Below are 21,354 nucleotides of genomic sequence, written 5' to 3'. Positions count from 1 at the left end.
GGTAACAAGGACAGTGACAATTCCTGCCTTTCCACTGCATTGTGACACTCTGTACTCTGTAAAGTGACTGTACCACTTTTCCCAGTGGAAGGAACAGAAAGGTGATTGCTATTAATTACCTTATCAGCAGATTAAAAAAAAAAAGTAAGCTGCACATTGCTCTTACTGTGACAGCTTTGTGGAAATTACCAAGCTTTGTATTGTAAAATTGTATGTGTACAGGACTCTGTCCAAGTAAGTTTTTGTGTCTAGATGGAATGGGAAACAATGGAACACTGAGGACTAGTTCAGTATGCTGTGGCATTTATAATAATTCCTAGTGTTTGTCAAAAACATAAGCCAGGCCCTAGACAAATACCAGCTGTAGTATATAAAAACAAACAATTTTAGAATCCAGTAAACAAGAAATGTCCTAATGCCAAGTCATCATACATTTCTCTGTATTTTCAAGTGTATTTCCCAACATTTTGAGATGCTCCTGTCATGTTGAGGACAGCTGTCACCTACAAAACCACTGGTGTGTCACAGAGTTTGCAAATAGTACTTTTTATTTATGCATGTCATTAATCTTTCACTGTCCAGGCTGAAACCCACGACGGCATTCCATCCAACCAGACAGGAGATGTTATCCACAAGAATGACAAGGACTATGGCTTTGTCTGTCTCAACAAAGACCAGACTCATGGCCTGTGTCACAACTACAGGGTTCGCTTCCTCTGTGGAAAGCTAGGTATAATCATTTACTGTCTCTATGTTTGTGAGTACTACATGGGTACATAGTTTCCATTCACAGGCTTTTTATTTATGGTGCACCATGTTACTACTCAAGGAATGCCACTCACAAGTATAGCAGGGATAGGGAACTTAAAGGGGACAGTTAAGTTGAAGGGGACCATTTCCAGCTCTATATTTTTATTCTTGTGCTTGCTAGGATAACTTTCCATGAATCACAGTTCAAAATAATCTTTATTCATCTTTTACTGAGCCTTCGTACCCATATAACTCCGTATAACTTGGTGACAGAACCTCCATTGTTGTTCACAGATTGCTGTAGACACGCTCCTGACCTGCTCTACATATTGACAATTTGAACCAAAATTTTCAAATCTGGATAAATCATTCTTGTCCAAGACTTGTTGGCACAGATTTTCAGTCCAATTCTTGTGTAATTCTGCCTGTTTCCCTTCCTTAAGAATGGCTTCTTGAGAGCCACCCTTCCACTGACACCATTTCTGATGAGGTTTGGTGAACAGTTGGAGGGCCAAATGGATTTTGTCAGGTCCCGTGTCAGGTCATTGCTGCATTTATTAATATTTATTAAGGACATGAATTTCAGATAGTATTTATCTGCTGTATATATATTTTCTAGGCCTTCCACTTCTTCTTTATCTTCCATTTTCCTCAAAAAATTTTAAAGACACACTGCACATCATGCTGAGGTTTATAGGTAATAGCTCTTTGGGAATCCCTTTATTGATACAAAAATACAATTTTATTGCTGCTATCATTGGCATTATTCTATAGACTCAACAAAAAAAAAATGACAAAAATTATGTGTTTTTGTGACAGGCTGCTAGTAACAAAGTACCTCAAAATACAATGCAAAATTGGTTCTTTGTTAAGCTGTCTGTTATGTGTTGACACAAGCCAGGTTCATCCCTTGAGTTAGGTGCATTTTCTATGCTTGAATGATTTATAGGTCAGTGTAAAGTGGCTTAAATAAAACAACCAGACAAACCAAAAAAATAAACTTTGAAAATGTTCAGGTACATGGACTAGACTGAAAATTAGTGAAAAAGCAGCCAATGTCCAAAGAAAAACTTTAAAATGCTTTCAGAAAGCCTGGAGAACTGTTGCTCAAGACCACTTTTCAAAATGAAAGCAAAATATTAAAAAATGAGAGGTAATTCAAGACTCTTGCAGAGGACTGTATACAGACAGAAAAAGGGAAAAGCATAATTTGACTTTAAGCTGATTATGTTGGTGCATGCACTCATTTTATTCTGTACACCTCGATGGTACCAGTCTGACCCCATTTTGCCACCAGAACTCCCTTAATTCTCCCTTAATGCTGGAAATATTCCTCAGAGATTTGGGCCCATATTGACATCACACAGCTGCTGCATACTGGGCAGGCCATTGGCCATTGGACAACAGTAAACACTGTCACTGTCAGTAAACAAACCAGTTTAAGATTGCTGGAAGCAGCCAACAGAAGATGGGTACACTGTGGTCAAAAAGGGATGGACATGGTCAGAAACACTATCCAGGTAGGCTGTGGCATTTAAACAATGGTCAGTTGGTACTAGGGCCCAAAGTGTGCCAAGAAAATATAAACCACACCATTACACCATCATCGGCAGCTGTTGATACAGTGGAGGTTGAAACCTTGCTTTCATGTTGATTATGCCAAATTCTGACCCTATCATCTGAATGTTGTAGCAAAAATTGATACTCATCAGTCTTTTATTGTCCCAATTTTGGTAAACCCATGCTAACTGTAGCCTCAGTTTCCTGTTCTTAGTTGACAAGAGTAGCACCAAGTGTGGTCTTCTGCTGCTGTAGCCCACCTGCTACAAGGGTCAACACATTATGCATTTAGAACTCTTCTGCATACAAGTGGCTATTTGAGTTATTGTTGCCTTCCTATCACATTGAAGCAGTCTGGACATTCTGCTCAGAGGTTGGAGCCATCAGCAATGCGTTTACACCCATACAAATGCCACTTACTGGATATTTTAATTTTTCAGACCATTCACTATGAACCCTAGAAATAGTTGTGGAGGAAAATATTGTGGGCCTTACCTTCCAGAGGTGAAAATCTGTAAAGTAGCGGCATTGTATTTATTATATATTTATTTTATTATTTATATATATTTTAAGGCTTTATAAACCCTTCCCACACTCCTATAAACCTTTCTCACTCTCTTACTACAACTTGAATGATGAAGATGATGAATTATGTAGCTGTGCAATACTGATGGCAATGAAGGTGGTGCAGTATCTTCGCCCTCGGCCGTTACTTCTATTTCCGCTAAAGGTGTAGGCGTAACTTATCTCTTCATCCCAGTGATGAACATAGTAATGGGGTGTTACAGAAATACCTATATACCGCAAAATCCCACAATACTGTGAAAACTTCGCGAAACAGAATTAGTAATTTTTTTTTTAATCAGATTATTGCAGCTTAAGTGAACTGCGAGAGGGATGACTGTACTCTGAAAAGCCCGTCTGGCCCTAATAACCATGCCATGTTCAAAGTCATTTGAATCACCTTTCTTTCCCATTCTGATACTCTGTTTGAACTTCAGGCTCTTGGATATCTTGGCTGGTCACCTGCTAATCGGAAGATTGGTGGTTCGATTCCTGGCTGTTCCAGGCTGCATGCCAAAGTATCCTTGGGCAAGATACTAAATCCCAAGTGTCCCTCTGATGCAACTGTCGGAGTATGAAAGTGTGTGAATGTTAAGCACTTAGCTAAGGTATACTTCAACCTGAAACAAGCATATAAGGCCGTCCCCCCACCTGGACATGTCCAACCATCTATGACTGCTCATTGTCCCTGCTTGCCCCTCTGAAATGCCTTTCCCCTCAGTAATCAGTGCAATATTCTCCTTCTGCAATACCTCAAACCCTTGTGCAATATAATCCATGTGCAATACAATTGCATTATTTATTAATAGATATTTATTTAACAGGTCCCCTCGCTGAGAATATGTTGAATGTAAATATACTTTTTTGTGTGAATGTTGCTTTTCTATTGTATTTTTATTGCTTTTCTGTTGTATGTCTATCTTGTTCTTACACACTTATGTATGAATGTATGTGTGTGTATATATATATATATATATATATATATATATATATGTTAATACTTCTTGTAATGGAAGGGCTTATATGAGTGTATGTGAATGGGTAATTGCAAACATGTTGTATAAAGCGCTTTGAGTGCTCAGCTAGAGTAGAAAAGCTCTATATAAGAACTAGTCCATTGGCCATTTACCATGTCTACACGTTAATGCCATTTGGCCCAGTGTTCTGTGTTTTTGTAATTGATATCTGTTATTGTCTAATTTCTCTAGATGTGTTTCTAAGTTTGTGTCATGTCCTGGGCCATTTGCCCAGCGTTTTGTGTTTATAGTTTATTTCCTGTGCTTGTCCTCCCAGTGTGTTGTCTTGTTCCCAGTGTTGTGACTCGTCTGCGTGTTCCTTGGTTTATCACTTCCTGTATTATTTTGCCAGTGTGTTTTCCCTGTGCTTTGTGTCTAGCTTTGCTTTCCCTGTGTAATTAGTTTCATTTGCCTCACCTGTTGTTCCCTGCTGTTTCCTCTTGCCCTGATTACCCTTTGTGTATTTTAGCCCTCAGTTTTCATTTGTTCTCTGTCGCGTCGTTGATGTTTTGTGCCCGCATGTTCCAGTGTTCCTTGTGTTTTCCCTTCGTCACCCCTCCGTTGGCTTTTGGTGTTCATTCTCCTCCGAGCCTTAATAAACCTCCTTTAAGTTATGTTTACCTCTGGAGTCCTTCGTTTTTGCCCTTCCTCACCCGTTTCCTCCCCGGCCATGACAGTTTGCTTACAGTTTAGATTTTTAGTTTGTTATAGTTCTCTGAATTCTGTTTTCTGAAGTCTGTTCTGTTAAAATTATTTGTATTTAGATCCAGGTTCCCTTGTTCATGTCTTCATGTCTGAACCGGTGTACTTAATTTAGAGGTCAGTGAGTATATATAGACACATATTATCTTGTTGTACTTTGAAGAGCATATTTTGTGTGGGTCAGCTGCTATGGTTGGAATACATGAAGCCGATATCATAGAACTAGTAAACAGTGCCATAAAGGCTCTGTCCATCTATGCTGAGATCCTATAGCTCTTTGTCTGGACTTGTCCCATATGTTTGTGTTATATAGAGAGTGTTGTCATTTGTCAAGGTTTACAATAGCTACAAGCTGTTAGCATCACTCTGCAATTACTCCCACATACTCCCACAAGGCATCAAAGTGCAATTGTACTCTACCAGCCATTCTAGAAAAACTTTTGCTTGCCTTCACTTTGAATTGAGGATGTGATTTCAGGAAAAGATTTATTGTGGTTAATAAGTGATTACATAACTTGCCAACAAAAAAAGGAGAGAAAATAACTTCAAAAATAATGAATCACATTTTCTTAATGTTATACAAACAACTACAGTCAGTCATAAGAAACAAACTGCTCTCTTTCTGTCGGGTGTTTCATGAGGCAAGTGCTGGGACAGCACTACAACAGAGAGAAAGCTATAGCAAGGGAGGGGAAACAGAGAGAGAAGTGAACATATGTGGACGGAAAGAGTAAAGCAAAATTGAACTTTATTGAACTTATAATGCTGCTGACACTTTGTTTAGTTAACACAACCAGCAGCAAATCTTCAAGACACTGTGCTTGTCTGTTGTGGAGACAGGAATGAAAGGTGGGTTAGGAGAGAGTAGATATTTTGATGTCTGTACATAGCGTCTTTACAACCCATTACCAAGTTACTAAATGAGCTATAGGACAGCGACTTTGCAAAGTGACTATAAGTAATTTCACTCTTGGCTGCCATGCTTCACTAGAAATCCTTCTCTGCTCACTATCTATGAAACCACTTAACAAAATACATTGTGATAAGCTTGAATAGAATAAACTTGGAAGAATAGTGAATGCAACAAGGCTGAAATTAGTTATCTTAGGAAACAAGCAACTATTTGGTGAATACCTTTAAAATGGAATGTAAAAGATATGCCACAAAGCTTTAAAAATAAAGAAATATTGCTCTGTTCTGCCAAACAAAAATGGCTGCGCTGGAAATCAACCATTAATTGAAATATGCACTCACACCGTGGGCATTTTAAGATTTCACTATGAAATGCAGCAAAGTCCAAGCATATATAAAAACTCAAACTGCAGTTCCTAAAGGTAAAAAGGCATATAGCTCGGAAAATTAAAAAAATAATAATAATTTGACCTCTATGGATAATTTTCACAGGTGTGCAGTAGGTGAACTTCCACTAATTCCAGTCACTTAGTTCAACCTTTCAAGTTATTTGACAAATAATCTACATTACAAATGAATGAATTCTGGCACTTCAATCCCTTCCATGACCACAGGTGCATAAAACCAAGCACCTAGGCATGCGGAACGCCAATAATGTTTATGCCAATAAACATTTGTGAAAGAATGGGTCGCTCTCAGGAGCTCTATGAAATCCAGCATGGTACCGTGATAGGATACCATTTCTGCCAAGTCTACTTGTGAAAACCCTCACTACTAAATACTCCACAGTCCAATTAAGACAAATGGCTAAGGTAAAGCGATTTCTTTCACACTACTCACCCGACTACAGATGGCACAAAATGCTGCTGCTCGACTTTTAGTTGGTGTCAAAAAATGTGAACACATTACACTGATTTTAGCCTCACTTCACTGGCTCCCAGTTCATTTTAAGATTGATTTTAAAATTCTTTTATTTGTTTTTAATTGTCTTCGTGGCCTTGCCCCACCATATCTGCCTGACCTTCTCCACCTATACATCCCTGCACACTCCCTCAGGTCAGCTGATCTGTCACTGTTGGTTATCCCAAAGACAAAGAGGAAGATGTAAGGTGACCGTGCTTTTTCAGTTGCTGCCCCAAAACTCTGGAATGATCTCCCTCTGTATATCAGGCAGGCTGACTCATTCTCTGCTTTTAAATGCTTTCTTAAAACACATTTCTTCTCTTTGGCTTTTAACTCAGTCTGAGATGTTGGTTCTTATTGTTCATTGTTTTAGTCGTGGTTTTAGTTTTTATATATGTGTTTTAAACCTGTTTGCTCTTACTTGTTTACAGCACTTTGGCCAATGGCATTGATTTTTAAGTGCTTTATAAATAAAGTTGAGTTGAGTTGAGTTGAGTTGAGTCAGCTGTTGGTGATATTATAATATAGTGGAAGCGATTGGGAACAGCAGCAACTTAGCCATGAAGTGGTAGACCATGTAAAATGACAGAGCAGGGGTCAGCAGATGCTAAGGCACATAGTGCACAGAGGTCACCAATTTTCTGCAGAGTCAATCGCCACAGACCTCCAAACTTCATGTGGCCTTCAGATTAGCTCAAGAACAGTGTGTAGAGGGCCGGAATGAGTTTCCATGGCTGAGGAGCTGCATCCAAGCCTTACATCACCAAGCACAATGCAAAGCATTAGATGCAGTGGTGTAAAGCATGCTGCCACTGGAGACTAGAGCAGGGAAGATGTGTTCTCTGGAGTGACCAGTCACGCTTCTCCGTCAGGCAATCTGATGGACAACTTTGGGTTTGGCTGTTGCCAGGAGAACTGTGCTTGTCTGAGTGCATAGTGCAAGTGTAAAGTTTGGTGCAGGCAGGATTATGGCGTGGGGTTGTTTCTTAGGAGTTGGGCTCGGCCCCTTAGTTCCAGTGAAAGGAACTCTTAATGCTTCATCATACCAAGACATTTTGGACAATTTGATGCTCCCAATTTTGCTCCCAACAGTTTGGGGATGTCCCCTTCCTGTTCCAGCCAGTGCACAAAGCAAGGTCCATAAATGGATCAGCCAGTTTGGTGTGGAAGAACTTGACTCACAGTCCTGACCCGTACCTGATAGAACACCTTAAGGATAAATTAAAGCAGAGACTGCAAGCCAGTTCTTCTTGTCCAACATCAGTGACTGACCTCACAAATGTGGTTCTGGAAGAATGGTCACAAATTCCCATAAACACACTCCTAAACCTTGTGGAAAGTCTTCCCAGAAGCCTTAAAGCTGTTATAGCCACAAAGGCTGTGCCAACATCACATTAAACCTTATGGATTAAGAATGGGATGTCATTCAAGTTCCTATGCGAGTGAAGGCAGACGAGTGCATATTTTTGGCAATGCAGTCTTCCCTCACTATATCGTGGTTCACTTCACTGGATTGCTGTTTTTTTAAAAAACAAAAAAATTTTGTATCACAGTGTTTTTTGCTATATTGCTGGATTTTGCTGGTATTTCATCAGCAGTTGAATACTGTACACAATGGAAATGCAGTACTGTATGCCACTACCGCTTGCGCTGGTTTTCCAATGTGAGATTGTACACGGCACACTATTTGCTTATTGGCTGATGGACTGGAAGGCGACCAACCACAGCACAGTGTTCTGTATCCTGGGTACTGATTGACTTAGTGACTGTAGCATCAGTCTGTTTGCTCTCCCGCACTGTGCCCATACATTTAGCATTTCCTCTTCACATCGACGTCTGATCGTTGCGTGTAGTGTAGTTCTGTGGTGTTGTGAGTTTTTTTAATTTTCATGTTTAAGACCATATTAAGTGTTTATAAGAGTGGGGTAAAGGTTAATAAGAGAGTGGGAAATGTTTATAGGAGTGTGGAAAGGATTTATAAAACCTTAAAATAGAAATAAATAATAAAATAAATATAACACCGCTACTTTGCAGATTTTCACCTATCGCGGGGGGGTCTTTGGAACACTGCATTACACTGCATTGTGTATTTTAAGATGCACTACTGCAGAATTCACATTTTTTAATTACCAGTCTGGATCCACCAGTAAACACATCATCAGCCTTCAGAAACATTTAAAACGTCTACACAGACTGTTATTTCTATGGGTGACTGTAAGTGTTGTTAATCAAGAAAGCAGTTCATTGCTTCATTACTAAGTAATCCTCTCTATTCTCTACACAGAGTAAATGGGTATTTACTCCATGTAGAGAGTAATATGTTAGATAACTCATGGTGGACTTTTGTGTTTTGCCTTCACCTCCCCTGAAATGTATTGCCAAGTAATTGTCATGTGACAATATAATGTGAAATCTTAGATGTTACTGCCTATCAGAACAAATCCCTGTATTAACAAGAACACTCAAGAGAGCCTGGCTGCAGACCACCAGTGTAATGACACTTCCAGTTCAGGCTTTGCTCTCATCACAGCTCCAGTGTGAAGACAGGAAATGTTACCAAAATAAATTGGTACTGGTAACAATATCACTGAGGCAATCAGAATTCAAGGACTTATACAAGAGCTTTACTATTCTTACTATAATGATCGTAGCATATGTATGCATATATATTTATTATAAATCCCAATTATTTTGAATTTCATATTTGTCATCCCCCCTGCAAACTGAATATTATGTTCTCTGTTTGTGTTTGTTTCATGGGTCACATTAAACATAGGTCACCCGTATGTAACTTCACAGTCCACAATATGGATCTTCAATGGCATTTCTTTCAACTCACCACTAAATATGGAATGAAGAATCTGTAAAATTTCTAAAAAAAACCTGTCCTGTGAATCTCCGTACCCCTTTTTTTCTTGTTATTACCCTGATAATTGAAGAATTTAGGTAACACAAGTGGCAATTGTTTGATCAATAACTGTATTGTGAGTACTATATTAGCATACAATAATGTATTACTTTGTATTTAACCCTAACTGTGTAGGTCTGTATGCATGTAGAAGCACGTAAGTGTCAGCTTTGCTACATTTTTTGTGTTCTAACTCGTCACTTCTCACCCTGTAGTTCGTCCACAGGCCTTCATTTCCATTGACATAATGTCAAACAGTAGCATCCTAGAGCTGGCTGACCACCCTGCAGGCTGGGAGTCTGGGGATCGGGTGGTGGTGGCCAGTACAGACTACTCAATGTACCAGGCCGAAGAGTTTACCTTATTGCCCTGTCCAGTCTGCACATCCAACCAGGTGAAGGTCAGAGGTAAGTGAGCAGTAACTTACAGTCTGCTACAGTTCTGGGTTGGAATGCCAGGAAATTATGCTGCTGGTAAAATGTTTTATACAAAGTAAAATGTCAGTTTTTAGTCTGTGGCACATAGTGTTTTTAACAAGTTTTAGAGCTGGCTTCTTTCTGCTGCTATAAAAGAGAATAGCTCAAATTACATTTCCCCACTAGTACTCTTCTTGCCTTCAGAATTTGAAGTGACCACTGACTAAAAAAAGTGGGTCATGACTAGACACCTGCTGCTTTGAAAACACTGATGCTAATTTACAAAATGTAAACTGTGGTTACCGCTCACTGGAATGCCATTTCTTGACTGTATTCAAAGAGTTAATTATGTTTAATGGTGAACAATTTTTATTTTTCTATGTGATAAATCACTTCAGTTTCAGTAACTGATTGATTAGAAAGTATATCAGAACAGATCCTTGTCTCAATAAGGAGTAAATATGCAAGGCATATTTTAATATCATATTTTTGCCCTCACAATATCAAAATCCTTCTAGAAGCAAGTGTTGCTCCTTGGTAGCCATGTTGAATAACCTAAAGGTACTTGTGTGAGCAGTTATTTCTTATATATTATCTACATTAACTTTCATTTCAATGGTCAGTAGGTTATAAAAACTGCAAGTATAGAATTACTAGTTAAATACACTGATCAAACATAACATTGTGACTAGTGACAGGCAAAGTGAATAACACTATTTAGCACTTCATCATGGCACCTCTTAGTGGGTGGAATATATTATGGAGCAAATTAACATTTTGTCCTCAAAGTTGATGTCTTAGCAGCAGGAACAAGACCCATCACTGATGGGATATTAGCAAAAACATAAAAATAAATTTAGAAGTCTGGATAAAACTACTGGCCCATTTCATAACAGAAAACCCTTCAGCAGACATCTTATTACCTTCTGCAAAACTATTTTGCCCAGATGGATGGATAGACGGATGGACGGTCAAATATCATGTTGCACATCTTTGATGAGTAAAGAACACGTATGACAGATTTCATGACTCAAGTCCTTGTGTTTTTGGAGTCTATAGATTGGAAAGGTGAAACCTCACAGACAACTGCCCAGACAGATGGGCAAATGAACAGACAGATAAACAGTATGACCCAATTTATAACAGGCAGAAAGATAAAAATGGGCAAGTGTAAGGATTTAAGCCAGCTTGACAAGAGCCAAATTGTGATGGCTAGATGACTAGGTCAAAACATCTCCAAAACTGCAGGTCTTGTGGGGTGTTCCTGGTCTGCTGTGGTCAGTATCTATCAAAGGTGGTCTGGCCCATATGGTCCAACTGTAGCTCAAATTGCCTAAAAAGTTCATGCTAGATCTGATAGAAAAGTGTCAGAATACACAGTGTATCACAGTTTCTTGTGTATAGGGCTGCATAGCCACAGGCCAGTCAGGGTGCTCATGCTGACTCCTGTCACCCCCCGAAAGCACTAACAATGGGCACTTGAGCATCAGAACTTGAGCACGGAGCAATGGAAGAAGGTGGCCTGACCTGATGAATCACATTTTCTTTTACATCACATAGATGGCTGGGGGTGCATATGTCGCTTACTTAGCGCACATGGCACAGGATGCACTATGGGAAAAAGGGAAGCTAGTGTGATGCTGTGGCCAATGTTCTGCTGGGAAACTTTGGGTCCTGCAATCCATGTTATAAAAGTAACCATTACTGTAAAAGTAACTATTCAGCAACAGTCATAAACACATGCTTTTCATTTTGTTTTATAGCATTTCTTTCTACATTGAAATAGAAAGCCAACTGTGTTGCTGTTACTTTTATGGCACTAAAAGACTGCTGCAAAATGTATCACAAGGTTAAAAGCAAGAGTTGATAACACAAGAAAGACATCTGCTGAAAAAGGAAATTTATCAGAGAAAGGTAAGGTGAGTTGCCTTGAATCAATTTCTGGGAACTGCAATGCAGTTTGGTAACCTTTAACATGCTGAGGAAGCTTGTTCCAGAGTTTAGATGCTGGAATAACAAAAGCTCAATCACACTTTGCACCCGGTTTTATTCATATTGATTTACTCAAAAGCAAAAACAAATAGAACATTTTGAGTTGGAGCACCATCAGAAGGCTTTTCCAGGCTAAGATGACATCAGAGGTATAGCCCTTAAGATTTGCATTATAGCCAAGCTTGCCAATTAAGAAAGCCAGCGTGTCTGTCATTGTGGCAAGCTGTGCTCCTTCACACACATAGTCATAACTGCAACAAGAGTGCTTTTAGAGTACTTTGGCATGAGCGAAAGTCTACAGATTTTGTCAGTATAACTAGCAATGCAATTGTATATGATATAGCCATGAAACTTTAGAGATGTCTAGTCAACATCAAAATGAAAGCTGAGTTTGAAGATGGCATTATGCATTATGGCAGGTGTGATTCTATGGCATGATGGTCTCTATAATAATTATTTTTGGTATTATTTAGTGGTTACCTTACAATATAAAGCTCCCTGAGGCCACTGTTGTTGTGACTTGGCACAAAAAAATCAGTTTAAGTGAATTTTATTATAGTCATGATTTTTTTTTTCCTGGTCAGGCAGCTTGAGCAAGCAGAATATTGAACTGAATCCTCTGTTGTGCCAAACATTTTTACTTTTGCCAAGATGAGCTCTATAGATACTCTATAGGCTCCTGTTTCTTTTTTTCATTTATTATTTTATTATTCACATTAGCATAAGTGCTGACAGGCTGGACATTCCAAATAAATTTACAGTAAAACTGCATTTGCTGACAGGGAGGAGAGAGTTAACAGGGCGTTAGATGTTCTATCACCAGTTTTACAAATAATTTATGGACTGCATAATTATAAAATGTAGTAGACTGCCTGCCACAAACCACTTTGTCTTTTTCTGTAAATTAAAATCACACCCTCTGAAAACTGCTCACTTCTGCATTCTAAATGCACAAAGGAGCATTACCGCAGATCCTTCCTCCCAGCAGCTGTAAGGTTCTATAACCATCACTGCTCCCAACAAAATCAATAAGTATTTACATCCATGCTGGCGTTTGCATAATCATCTACTCTCTTACTTATTTTTGAATAACATTTCCGCTGTGATTCCACAATCTGCACTAATATACTGTATTGTAAATAGTCTGTCTTGTTCAATGTTCAGTACACAGGCACATTATGTACATTTTTGAAGTCTTACTCAGTTGCACATTCCTTGGATCATGAGTCCGAAATGCCTATTTCTCACTGCACAGTATTTTCTGTTACCTTTTTTTACAGTATACTATTATTATTATTGTTGTTGTTATTGTTAATCTTGTTTTTTTATACATTGCTTTTAACACTTAAAGAACTTTTAGTGTGAACTTTTATATCTGTTGCTGCTGTTACACCTGAATTTCCCCTTTGCAGGGCAATAAAGGCTGTTTCTTCTTCTTCTTCTTAAAAAGTGTCCACACCTTTAGATAAAATAAATTAATACTGTGTTGGGATTTTTTCATTACTCTGATATTTGTATTCACAGCTATTTTTTTATATCATATATTTACATTTATATCATTCACACACACTGGATTCATGAACACTGTAGGCTTTAGATTAGTAGTTAAAACTCAGGCCTGTCATATCCATTCCCATTTATGTTTAAGGCATAATGGGATTCAAGTATATCGTTGGTTCACATGACATTGTGACATGACAAGGATACACTCCCAGAAGGCACTTAACGGCTTTTTTGTTCTTTTAATGCTGTATGTAATAAATCCTTGAAATGAATCCTGCTCATCTCCAGTGGGTTTATTGGAAATTCTGGTTTTAATTGTATCTGCACCCAGCCCAAATTGGGATCCCCTCAGCTGGGGAAAGGGGACAAAGGAGAAACCGGACCACGACCGACAACTGAGTATCTCTAGTAAATCACTACAGTAATTTTAAGGGCAAAATCTACCTTTGCAAACAAGTAAGAGAGCCCAGATTATCATTAGCATTACAGAGGATTCTTCTGTGGAAGCAGCTCTCCTTCACTCCCACCCCCCACCGTGGCCCTCTGCTAGAGTGCACAGTTGTCTTCGGATGAATCGACAGAAATTATTTATAAAAACATTTAGTAAAAACAGTCCAGTTTGTATTTTCCTTAACAGGAGGACCACGTTAAAATGAAAGATTTTTGTTTTTCCTGTTTTAGTTCTTGTTGTTCAGCTGTCTCATGATTTGCACACACACTGAAATTATCATTTATTGCCATGTAGGACTTACGTCATGAGAGTTAAGACTGAGTGTGTGTTACGGTGTGAGGACTTGCCTTCCTTTTTAGGGATGATTCCCTATCTCTTAAGCCATTAAATCATACACAGTAGACTTGCCCGGATAAGAATAATTCAACATTAGGGATAAGCAAGTAAATTTTATTGATAGGGTTAGAAAAAGATTTCTGGAAATGAATGTAAGTCAAGTGAAAGGATGGTAACACATCCACTGTGGGTGGGTGTGTTTGTGTATGCATAAATATGCAGTCTGATAGAGGCCAGGTGGAGATAGCCTAGAGCAGTGAGTGGGAGTTGGTGGAAGGTGTTTGGTCTGACTCTGGGCCAAGGAAAAGTCTCAGCCTGTATCCTGGAGGACTGTATGTTCTTGACTGAGCCCATTCTTGCTGGCACACATACTCGCACACTGTCTTGCATACTGATATGAACATATTCACTTCCAGGCATTATTTTTCTTTCTGTCTTGCTGCTTTCACATGCCATAGTTCTTCAGGGCAGCCCTTGTCTGTCCTTCCTGCCCTCCTGTATGTATATTCCCTTAGAAAACCCTTTTGTTCTTGCAGAAGCTAAAAGTCAGTAACAAGACATGACATTTCCTCTCCTGACAATTCCTGATACAAATTCACACCCCAAAAAGTGAAGTTCACATTTCAGTAGCAGTAGATTTTTTGTTCTAATTCTAAGTCTCCACTTGAGCTACTGGAATTTCTTTTCTGCCTGACTGCATCAAAAAATCAGTCCTAGTAGCAACCCCAGCCCCTTTGGGTCTTTGACACATGCTACTTTTCCACCACCGAGGCGCCGGTGCTCGTGCCAGTGCTGGTGCTAATTTCAATGAACTGGCAAAACACTTAAGAACGGCCTGCATTTCCACCGCATTTCTGTGAGCTGCTCCTTTATGTGTGAGTGTGGGCGGGTCCTTGTCTGGACGCAGAAGCCAAAGGACACAAATGTGGGAGAACATGCTCCCCTTTCTTGTGCTGCTAACACATTATCTGGTCCAAACAAAACTACTGCAGCATCTGTGTGCAGCACAGAGGTAAACACAGACAGCAATTAGAGAAGTACAAGTACGCACTGTGTCCTTTTATCTGTGATATGAACTGACCCAAAGCAGCAAGTTCAGCCTTAAGACCCAACCCAATTCACAGCTGTGAAAATCGCTTCGCTTTTCTCATGTAATACACATGTAATATGGTAGAAACCTTGATGTTGAGATGGCAGAGTCACGCCTTTCTGCCGCTTTTGTCACCCGTTCTTGGTACGAGACCAGCTAGTTTGCGGGGCCAGAGTTGAACCCATTTTTCGGCCAAGCACCGAGCACTTCCGCGGTGGAAAACCCGCCTAACGGTTCAAATTAAGGCACCGGCATTGGAACCCTGTTGGTGGGAAAGAGGCCTGGCAGGATGGCTTCTTCACCTGTACTTCCTGCACTTTCCTGCTCAGTGTGTCAAATAATTAGTTACTCCTCGGTCTTCTTTAGTAATAATGATACAGGTAATAATGTGGTCTGTTTATAGCTTTGGAGGCTCTGCACCATTGAACATGCATCTAGCTAGCCAGGCCCCTGCAGTCAATGTGAGCGATGGCAGCTTTGCCACTGTTAGCTGCTCCCCAACAGATTGTCCTGAGCATCTGGGAAATTAGGCCAGCTAAATGATGGTTAGGAGAAAAAATACCATTAAACACAAGCCCCAGTTACACCACCAAGCTCTGCATATTTCACAATGATTTTCCCCGTTTGACAACACGCCTGCCAAGAAAACCACCGATTATTGGCAACTCCAGTGTGAGAAACATGAAGCAAGAGTTTCAAGGCTGACAGTCTGAATTGGACGCAAAAGCAAGATTTTGTAGACAGACGTGAACTAAAAGGACTTTATTTAAAAGTCAAAACAAAAGTACAAAACAACCTTCTGGGAGCAAGACAAGACATGTAATCCAAAACATGAACTTTCAGGGCAAAACATGGAAAAACAGACACTCCACCATGACGGAAACAATGATGTGACAAGGAACAAAGGGAGACTCAGGCAAAATATACACACACACAGGTAGCAAGAAAATAGGGAACATCTGGGAGGGAACCTTGGGAAGCAAAACTAGACACATTGCACAAAGATCAATGACACACCAAAATAAAACAGGAAGTACTAAGACACAAGGACCAGGACTAGGACACATGAACTTGACACAAAGACAAAAAAACAAATACAAGTCAAGTCAAGTCAAGTTTATTTATAAAGCACATTTAAAACAACGACGTTGACCAAAGTGCTGTACAAGATCTATAACCCCAAGGACTATACTAAATAAAAAAACAAAACATAAATAAAAATAAATAAATAAATAAAAACATTAAAAGACAATAAATAACATAAAACAACTAAAAACATTTAAAACAGATACCATAAAAATACCATAAAGCAATGGTCTAAAAGGAGGTAGCACTGCAGCCAAATGCCAAGGAAAAGAAATGTGTTTTCAATAAAGATTTAAATGTGTGTATTGTCTGAGCTGTGCGGATATGGAGAGGTAGATCGTTCCATAGCTTTGTTGCTGTTGCTGCAAAAGCTCGATCACCTCTCTGTTTTAGTCTAGTTTTAGGCATCTGCAAGAGCAGCTGGTTAGATGACCTCAAAGCTCTTACAGGGGTGTGACAGTGAAGCAGATCAGACAGATACAAAGGTGCCAGTCCGTTTAAGGCTTTAAAAGTGAGCAATAAAATCTTAAAATCGATTCTTAAACGGACAGGGAGCCAGTAAAGGGATGACAGGACCGGGGTAATGTGTTCATGCTTTTTTATACCAGTTAAAAGACAAGCTGCCGCATTCTGGACTACCTGCATGCAACGCACAGATGATTGATCTATGCCAAATTACAGGGAATTACAGTAGTCCAGGCGGGAAGTAATAAAAGCATGAATAACTTTTTCCAGGTCCTGCTGCGGGAGATAAGGTTTTACCTTGGCAATGACTCTGAGTTGGTAAAAACTGATTTTGGTAACAGCACTTACTTGCTTCTCCATTTTAAAACTGCTATCTAAAATGACACCCAGATTTTTCACAGCATCACGACAGTGAGGAGCCAAATGACTCAGAGTGCCAGAGGAGTTGCTTGAGGGGTCAAATTTACCAAAGCATATGACCTCGGTTTTGCTTTCATTAAGATTTAGGAAGCTGTTTCTCATCCAGGACTTAATGTCACTTAGACAGCTCAGCAGGGGTTCCCATGGATCTCTGCTGTTCAGTTTGATGGGCATATACACCTGGATGTCATCAGCAAAACAGTAAAAAGAAATATTGTGTTTCCTAAAAGTCGACCCTAGAGGCAACATGAGAAAAGAATTGGGCCCATTATGGGCCCAATTCTTTTTTTTTTTCCTTCTTTTTTTTTTTTCCTTCTTTTTTTTTTTTTTTTTTTTTGCTTCCGGTGCCGCGCGAGCAGGCAGCCAGTTTCAGCAGCTCCGCACTCATTCCGTGTTTTTTCTCATTTTGTTTAGTATTAGTTGTGTTTTTGAGTTTCTGTATCTTCTGCTCTTTTTCCCCATGATGGAGCAGACTTTTTTCTGGAAAAATTTGTTTTTGTTTTTTACCCTTTTTATGGTGTTTATGTTTGGAGACTGCGAGAGTGGCCATGCTCCTATTGTTTACTCTCGGGACCAGCTGATCTCCATCGGGAGCTCCGCTGTGCCTACTCCTGCAGAACGACCTGATATTCCCCGCGAACTATGAAGGAAGAGACGCGGGAGACGTGCGGGCATAGGTCGTCGTTGCCAGAGGAGAAGGTACAGGCCCGTCATCCCGTCCATCATCATGGGAAACGTGAGATCTCTTCCCAACAAAGTGGACGAGCTGGCGGCGCTAACGCGACATCAAAGGAGCTACCGGGAGAGTAGCCTCATGTGCCTGATGGAGACGTGGCTAACCGAGCTAACCCCGGACTCACACATAAACATGGACGCCTTTCATTTGATCCGTGCCGACAGAACCAAGGAGAGTGGTAAGAAGAGGGGCGGGGGTCTGGCTGTGTTTGTGAATGATAGATGGTGCAACTCCAGACATCTAACCATCAAAGAGACGCTCTGCAGTAAGGACATTGAACTGCTCGCTGTTAGCTTGAGGCCGTACTATCTTCCTCGGGAGTTTTCACATGTTATTGTGATAACTGTGTATGTGCCGCCCTCTGCTAACGCTGCTGCAGCCTGCGATGTCCTCCATGCTACTACCAGCAGACTCCAAACACAGCACCCACAGGCCCTCTTTCTGATCTCAGGGGACTTTAACCACGTCTCCCTGTCCTCCACTCTCCCCACCTTCACCCAGTATGTCACCTGCCACACCAGGAATACCAACACACTGGATCTACTGTATGCCAACATCAAGGAGGCATACAGCTCATCACCTCTGCCTCCCCTGGGGGGCTCAGATCACAACCTGGTTCATCTCCAGCCTGTGTACAAACCCTTGGTACACAGAGAACCAGTTGTGACACACACAGTGAAGAAATGGTCTGAGGAGACTGAAGAAGCTCTGAGAGACTGCTTTAGCTCCACTGTGTGGGAAGAGCTTTGTGCCCCTCATGGGGAGGACATCGACAGCATCACGGACTGCATCACTGAGTACATAAATTTCTGCGTGGAAAACACTGTGCCCACCAGGAGGGTACGGTGTTTTTCAAACAACAAACCCTGGATCAACTCCGAAATAAAGGCTCTCCTGAAGGAGAAGAAGAGAGCCTTTAGATCAGGAAATAAGGAGGAGCTGAGAGCCGTGCAGAAGGATCTGAGAAGGAAAATCAGGGATGGAAAAAACATCTACAGGAAGAAGATGGAGGACCAGCTACAGCAGAGCAACATCAGTGGGGTTTGGAGGAGTTTGAACTCAATTTCAGGCCACAAACCAAGCCCTAGGATTGTGGGAGACTTAGAGTGGGTGAACAACCTGAACCAGTTCTTTAACAGGTTTGACCAGCCACCCACCCCTCCCCCAGCCCAGTCCCCCCTGCTGTCAGCCCCACCATCTTTAATGACTGCCAACCTTTCTTCTTCTTGGGACCTCACACCTCTCAGCTCTCAGCCATCACCCACCCCCTTCACTTCTGAGGACTCCATCTCACAACCCCCACCCCCCACCTCCATCTTGTCCCTCTCAACTCATCATGTGAGGAAGGAGCTACGTAAAATCAAGGTGCGAAAGGCTGCTGGTCCAGACGGCATCAGCTCCAGGCTCCTGAGGTGCTGCGCAGATCAGCTGTGTGGCATCATGGGATACATGTTCAACCTGAGCTTGAAGCTGGGGAAAGTACCACAACTGTGGAAGACCTCCTGTGTGGTACCGGTACCAAAGACCAAACATCCAAAGGATCTTAGCAGCTACAGGCCGGTAGCCCTGACATCGCATCTAATGAAGACCCTCGAGAGGCTGGTCCTCAACCATCTACGCCTCATGGTGTCGTCTTCGTTGGACCCGCTGCAGTTCGCCTACCGGCCTGGCATCGGGGTGGATGACGCCATCATCTACCTCCTGCACCGAGCTCTGACCCACCTGGAGAAGCCTGGAAGCACTGTGAGGATCATGTTCTTTGATTTCTCCAGTGCTTTTAACACCATCCAGCCAGGACTTCTGAGAGACAAGCTGGAACTGTCAGGAGTGGACCACCACATCTCCGAGTGGATACTGGACTACCTCACTGACCGCCCACAGTACGTGAGGACACAGGGCTGTGTCTCTGACAGGCTGGTCTGCAGTACGGGGGCCCCACAGGGAACTGTGCTGGCACCGTTCCTCTTCACCCTCTACACTGCAGACTTCTCCATCAACTCCCCACGCTGCCATCTGCAGAAGTTCTCTGACGACTCTGCCATAGTTGGCCTCATCACAGGTGAGGATGACTCAGAGTACAGACAGTGGACTCAGGACTTTGTGGACTGGTGCCAGCGGAACCACCTCCTGATCAACGCCGCTAAAACCAAGGAGCTGGTGGTGGATTTCCGCAGGCGCAGACCCACCACACGGACACCGGTGAACATCCAGGGAGTGGACATTGAGATAGTGGACTCTTATAAGTACCTGGGTGTTCACCTAAACAATAAACTGGACTGGACTCATAACACTGATGCGCTCTACAGGAAGGGTCAGAGCAGACTCTACCTGCTGAGAAGGCTGAGGTCTTTTGGAGTGCAGGGGACACTCCTGAAGACCTTCTATGACTCTGTGGTGGCATCAGCCATCTTCTATGCAGCAGTATGTTGGAGCAGCAGCTTATCTACAGCTGAGAGGAAGAGGATAGACAAGCTCATCAGGAAAGCCAGCTCTGTCCTAGGATGTCCTCTCGACTCAGTGCAGGTGGTGGGAGACAGAAGGAGTCTGACCAAAATAACATCACTGATGGACAAGGTCTCCCATCCCATGCATGAAACTGTTGCTGAGCTGGAGCGCTCCTTCAGTGACAGACTGCTGCATCCTAAATGCACAAAGGAGCGTTATTGTAGATCCTTCCTCCCAGCAGCTGTAAGACTTTATAATCATCACTGCTCCCAACAAAAACCACAATAACCTACACAATGTAGGATAATATATAATATACTGTAAATAGTCCGGCCTGTTAAGGTTCAACACACAGGCACATCATGTACATTGTATATAGTGTTATTATTAGTAGTATTAAGGTTAATCTTGTTTGTTGATTTTATATATATTTATATTCTTTTCTTAATAGTGTGAATTATTATATTTTTACTTATATTTATAATAACTGCGGCTGCTGTTACACCCAAATTTCCCCTCTGTGGGACAATAAAGGCTGTTTCTTCTTCTTCTTCTTAAAGGCTGTTTCTTCTTCTTCCTTGAGGCACTCCACAAGAAAGCTTTGCTGCGGTATTTTTTTTTCTCCCCTCAGCCCAACCGGTTGTGGCAGATGACTGCCCCCCCCCCTGAGCCTGGTTCTGCTGGAGGTTTCTTCCTGTTAAAAGGGAGTTTTTCCTTCCCACTGTCGCCAAGTGCTGCTCGTAGGGGGTCGTTTTTGACTGTTGGGTTTTCTCTGTATTATTGTAGGGTCTTTACCCGCAATACAAAGTGCCTTGAGGCGACTGTTTGTTGTGATTTGGCGCTATATAAATAAAAATGAATTGAATTGAATCGGTAGAAGAACAGTCTCCTAGATGGACAGAGAAACTTCTGTCAGTAAGATATGATCTGAACCAAGTCAGAACCGTGCCTTTAATGCCAATTTCATGTTCTAGGCGGGATAGAAGGATCTCGTGGTCCACAGTGTCAAAGGCAGCTGACAGATTACTAAAAGTGCGGGGCTACCAGAGTCAACAGTTAAAAGCAGATCATTAAAAACTCTTAAAAGAGCCGTCTCTGT

General features: G+C 41.3%; 1 protein-coding gene across 6 annotated transcripts in view; it reads left to right on the top strand.

Moving 5' to 3' along the window:
• The window catches only part of cemip (cell migration inducing hyaluronidase 1), a 306,192-nt gene that overhangs the window by 194,523 nt on the left and 90,315 nt on the right, over window positions 1-21,354 (top strand). For all 6 annotated transcript variants that reach the window (XM_030725200.1, XM_030725199.1, XM_030725203.1 and 3 more), the window contains 2 exons: window positions 583-730; window positions 9,531-9,722. In XM_030725200.1, coding sequence (XP_030581060.1) covers window positions 583-730; window positions 9,531-9,722 — 340 coding nt within the window. The remainder of the gene's footprint in view (window positions 1-582; window positions 731-9,530; window positions 9,723-21,354) is intronic.

The sequence above is a fragment of the Archocentrus centrarchus genome, unplaced genomic scaffold, assembly GCF_007364275.1.
Source record: "Archocentrus centrarchus isolate MPI-CPG fArcCen1 unplaced genomic scaffold, fArcCen1 scaffold_48_ctg1, whole genome shotgun sequence".
In the NCBI taxonomy this organism is placed as follows: domain Eukaryota; kingdom Metazoa; phylum Chordata; class Actinopteri; order Cichliformes; family Cichlidae; genus Archocentrus; species Archocentrus centrarchus.
Note: the sequence above shows the minus strand (reverse complement) of the source record. Positions and strands in the feature narration are given on the sequence as shown.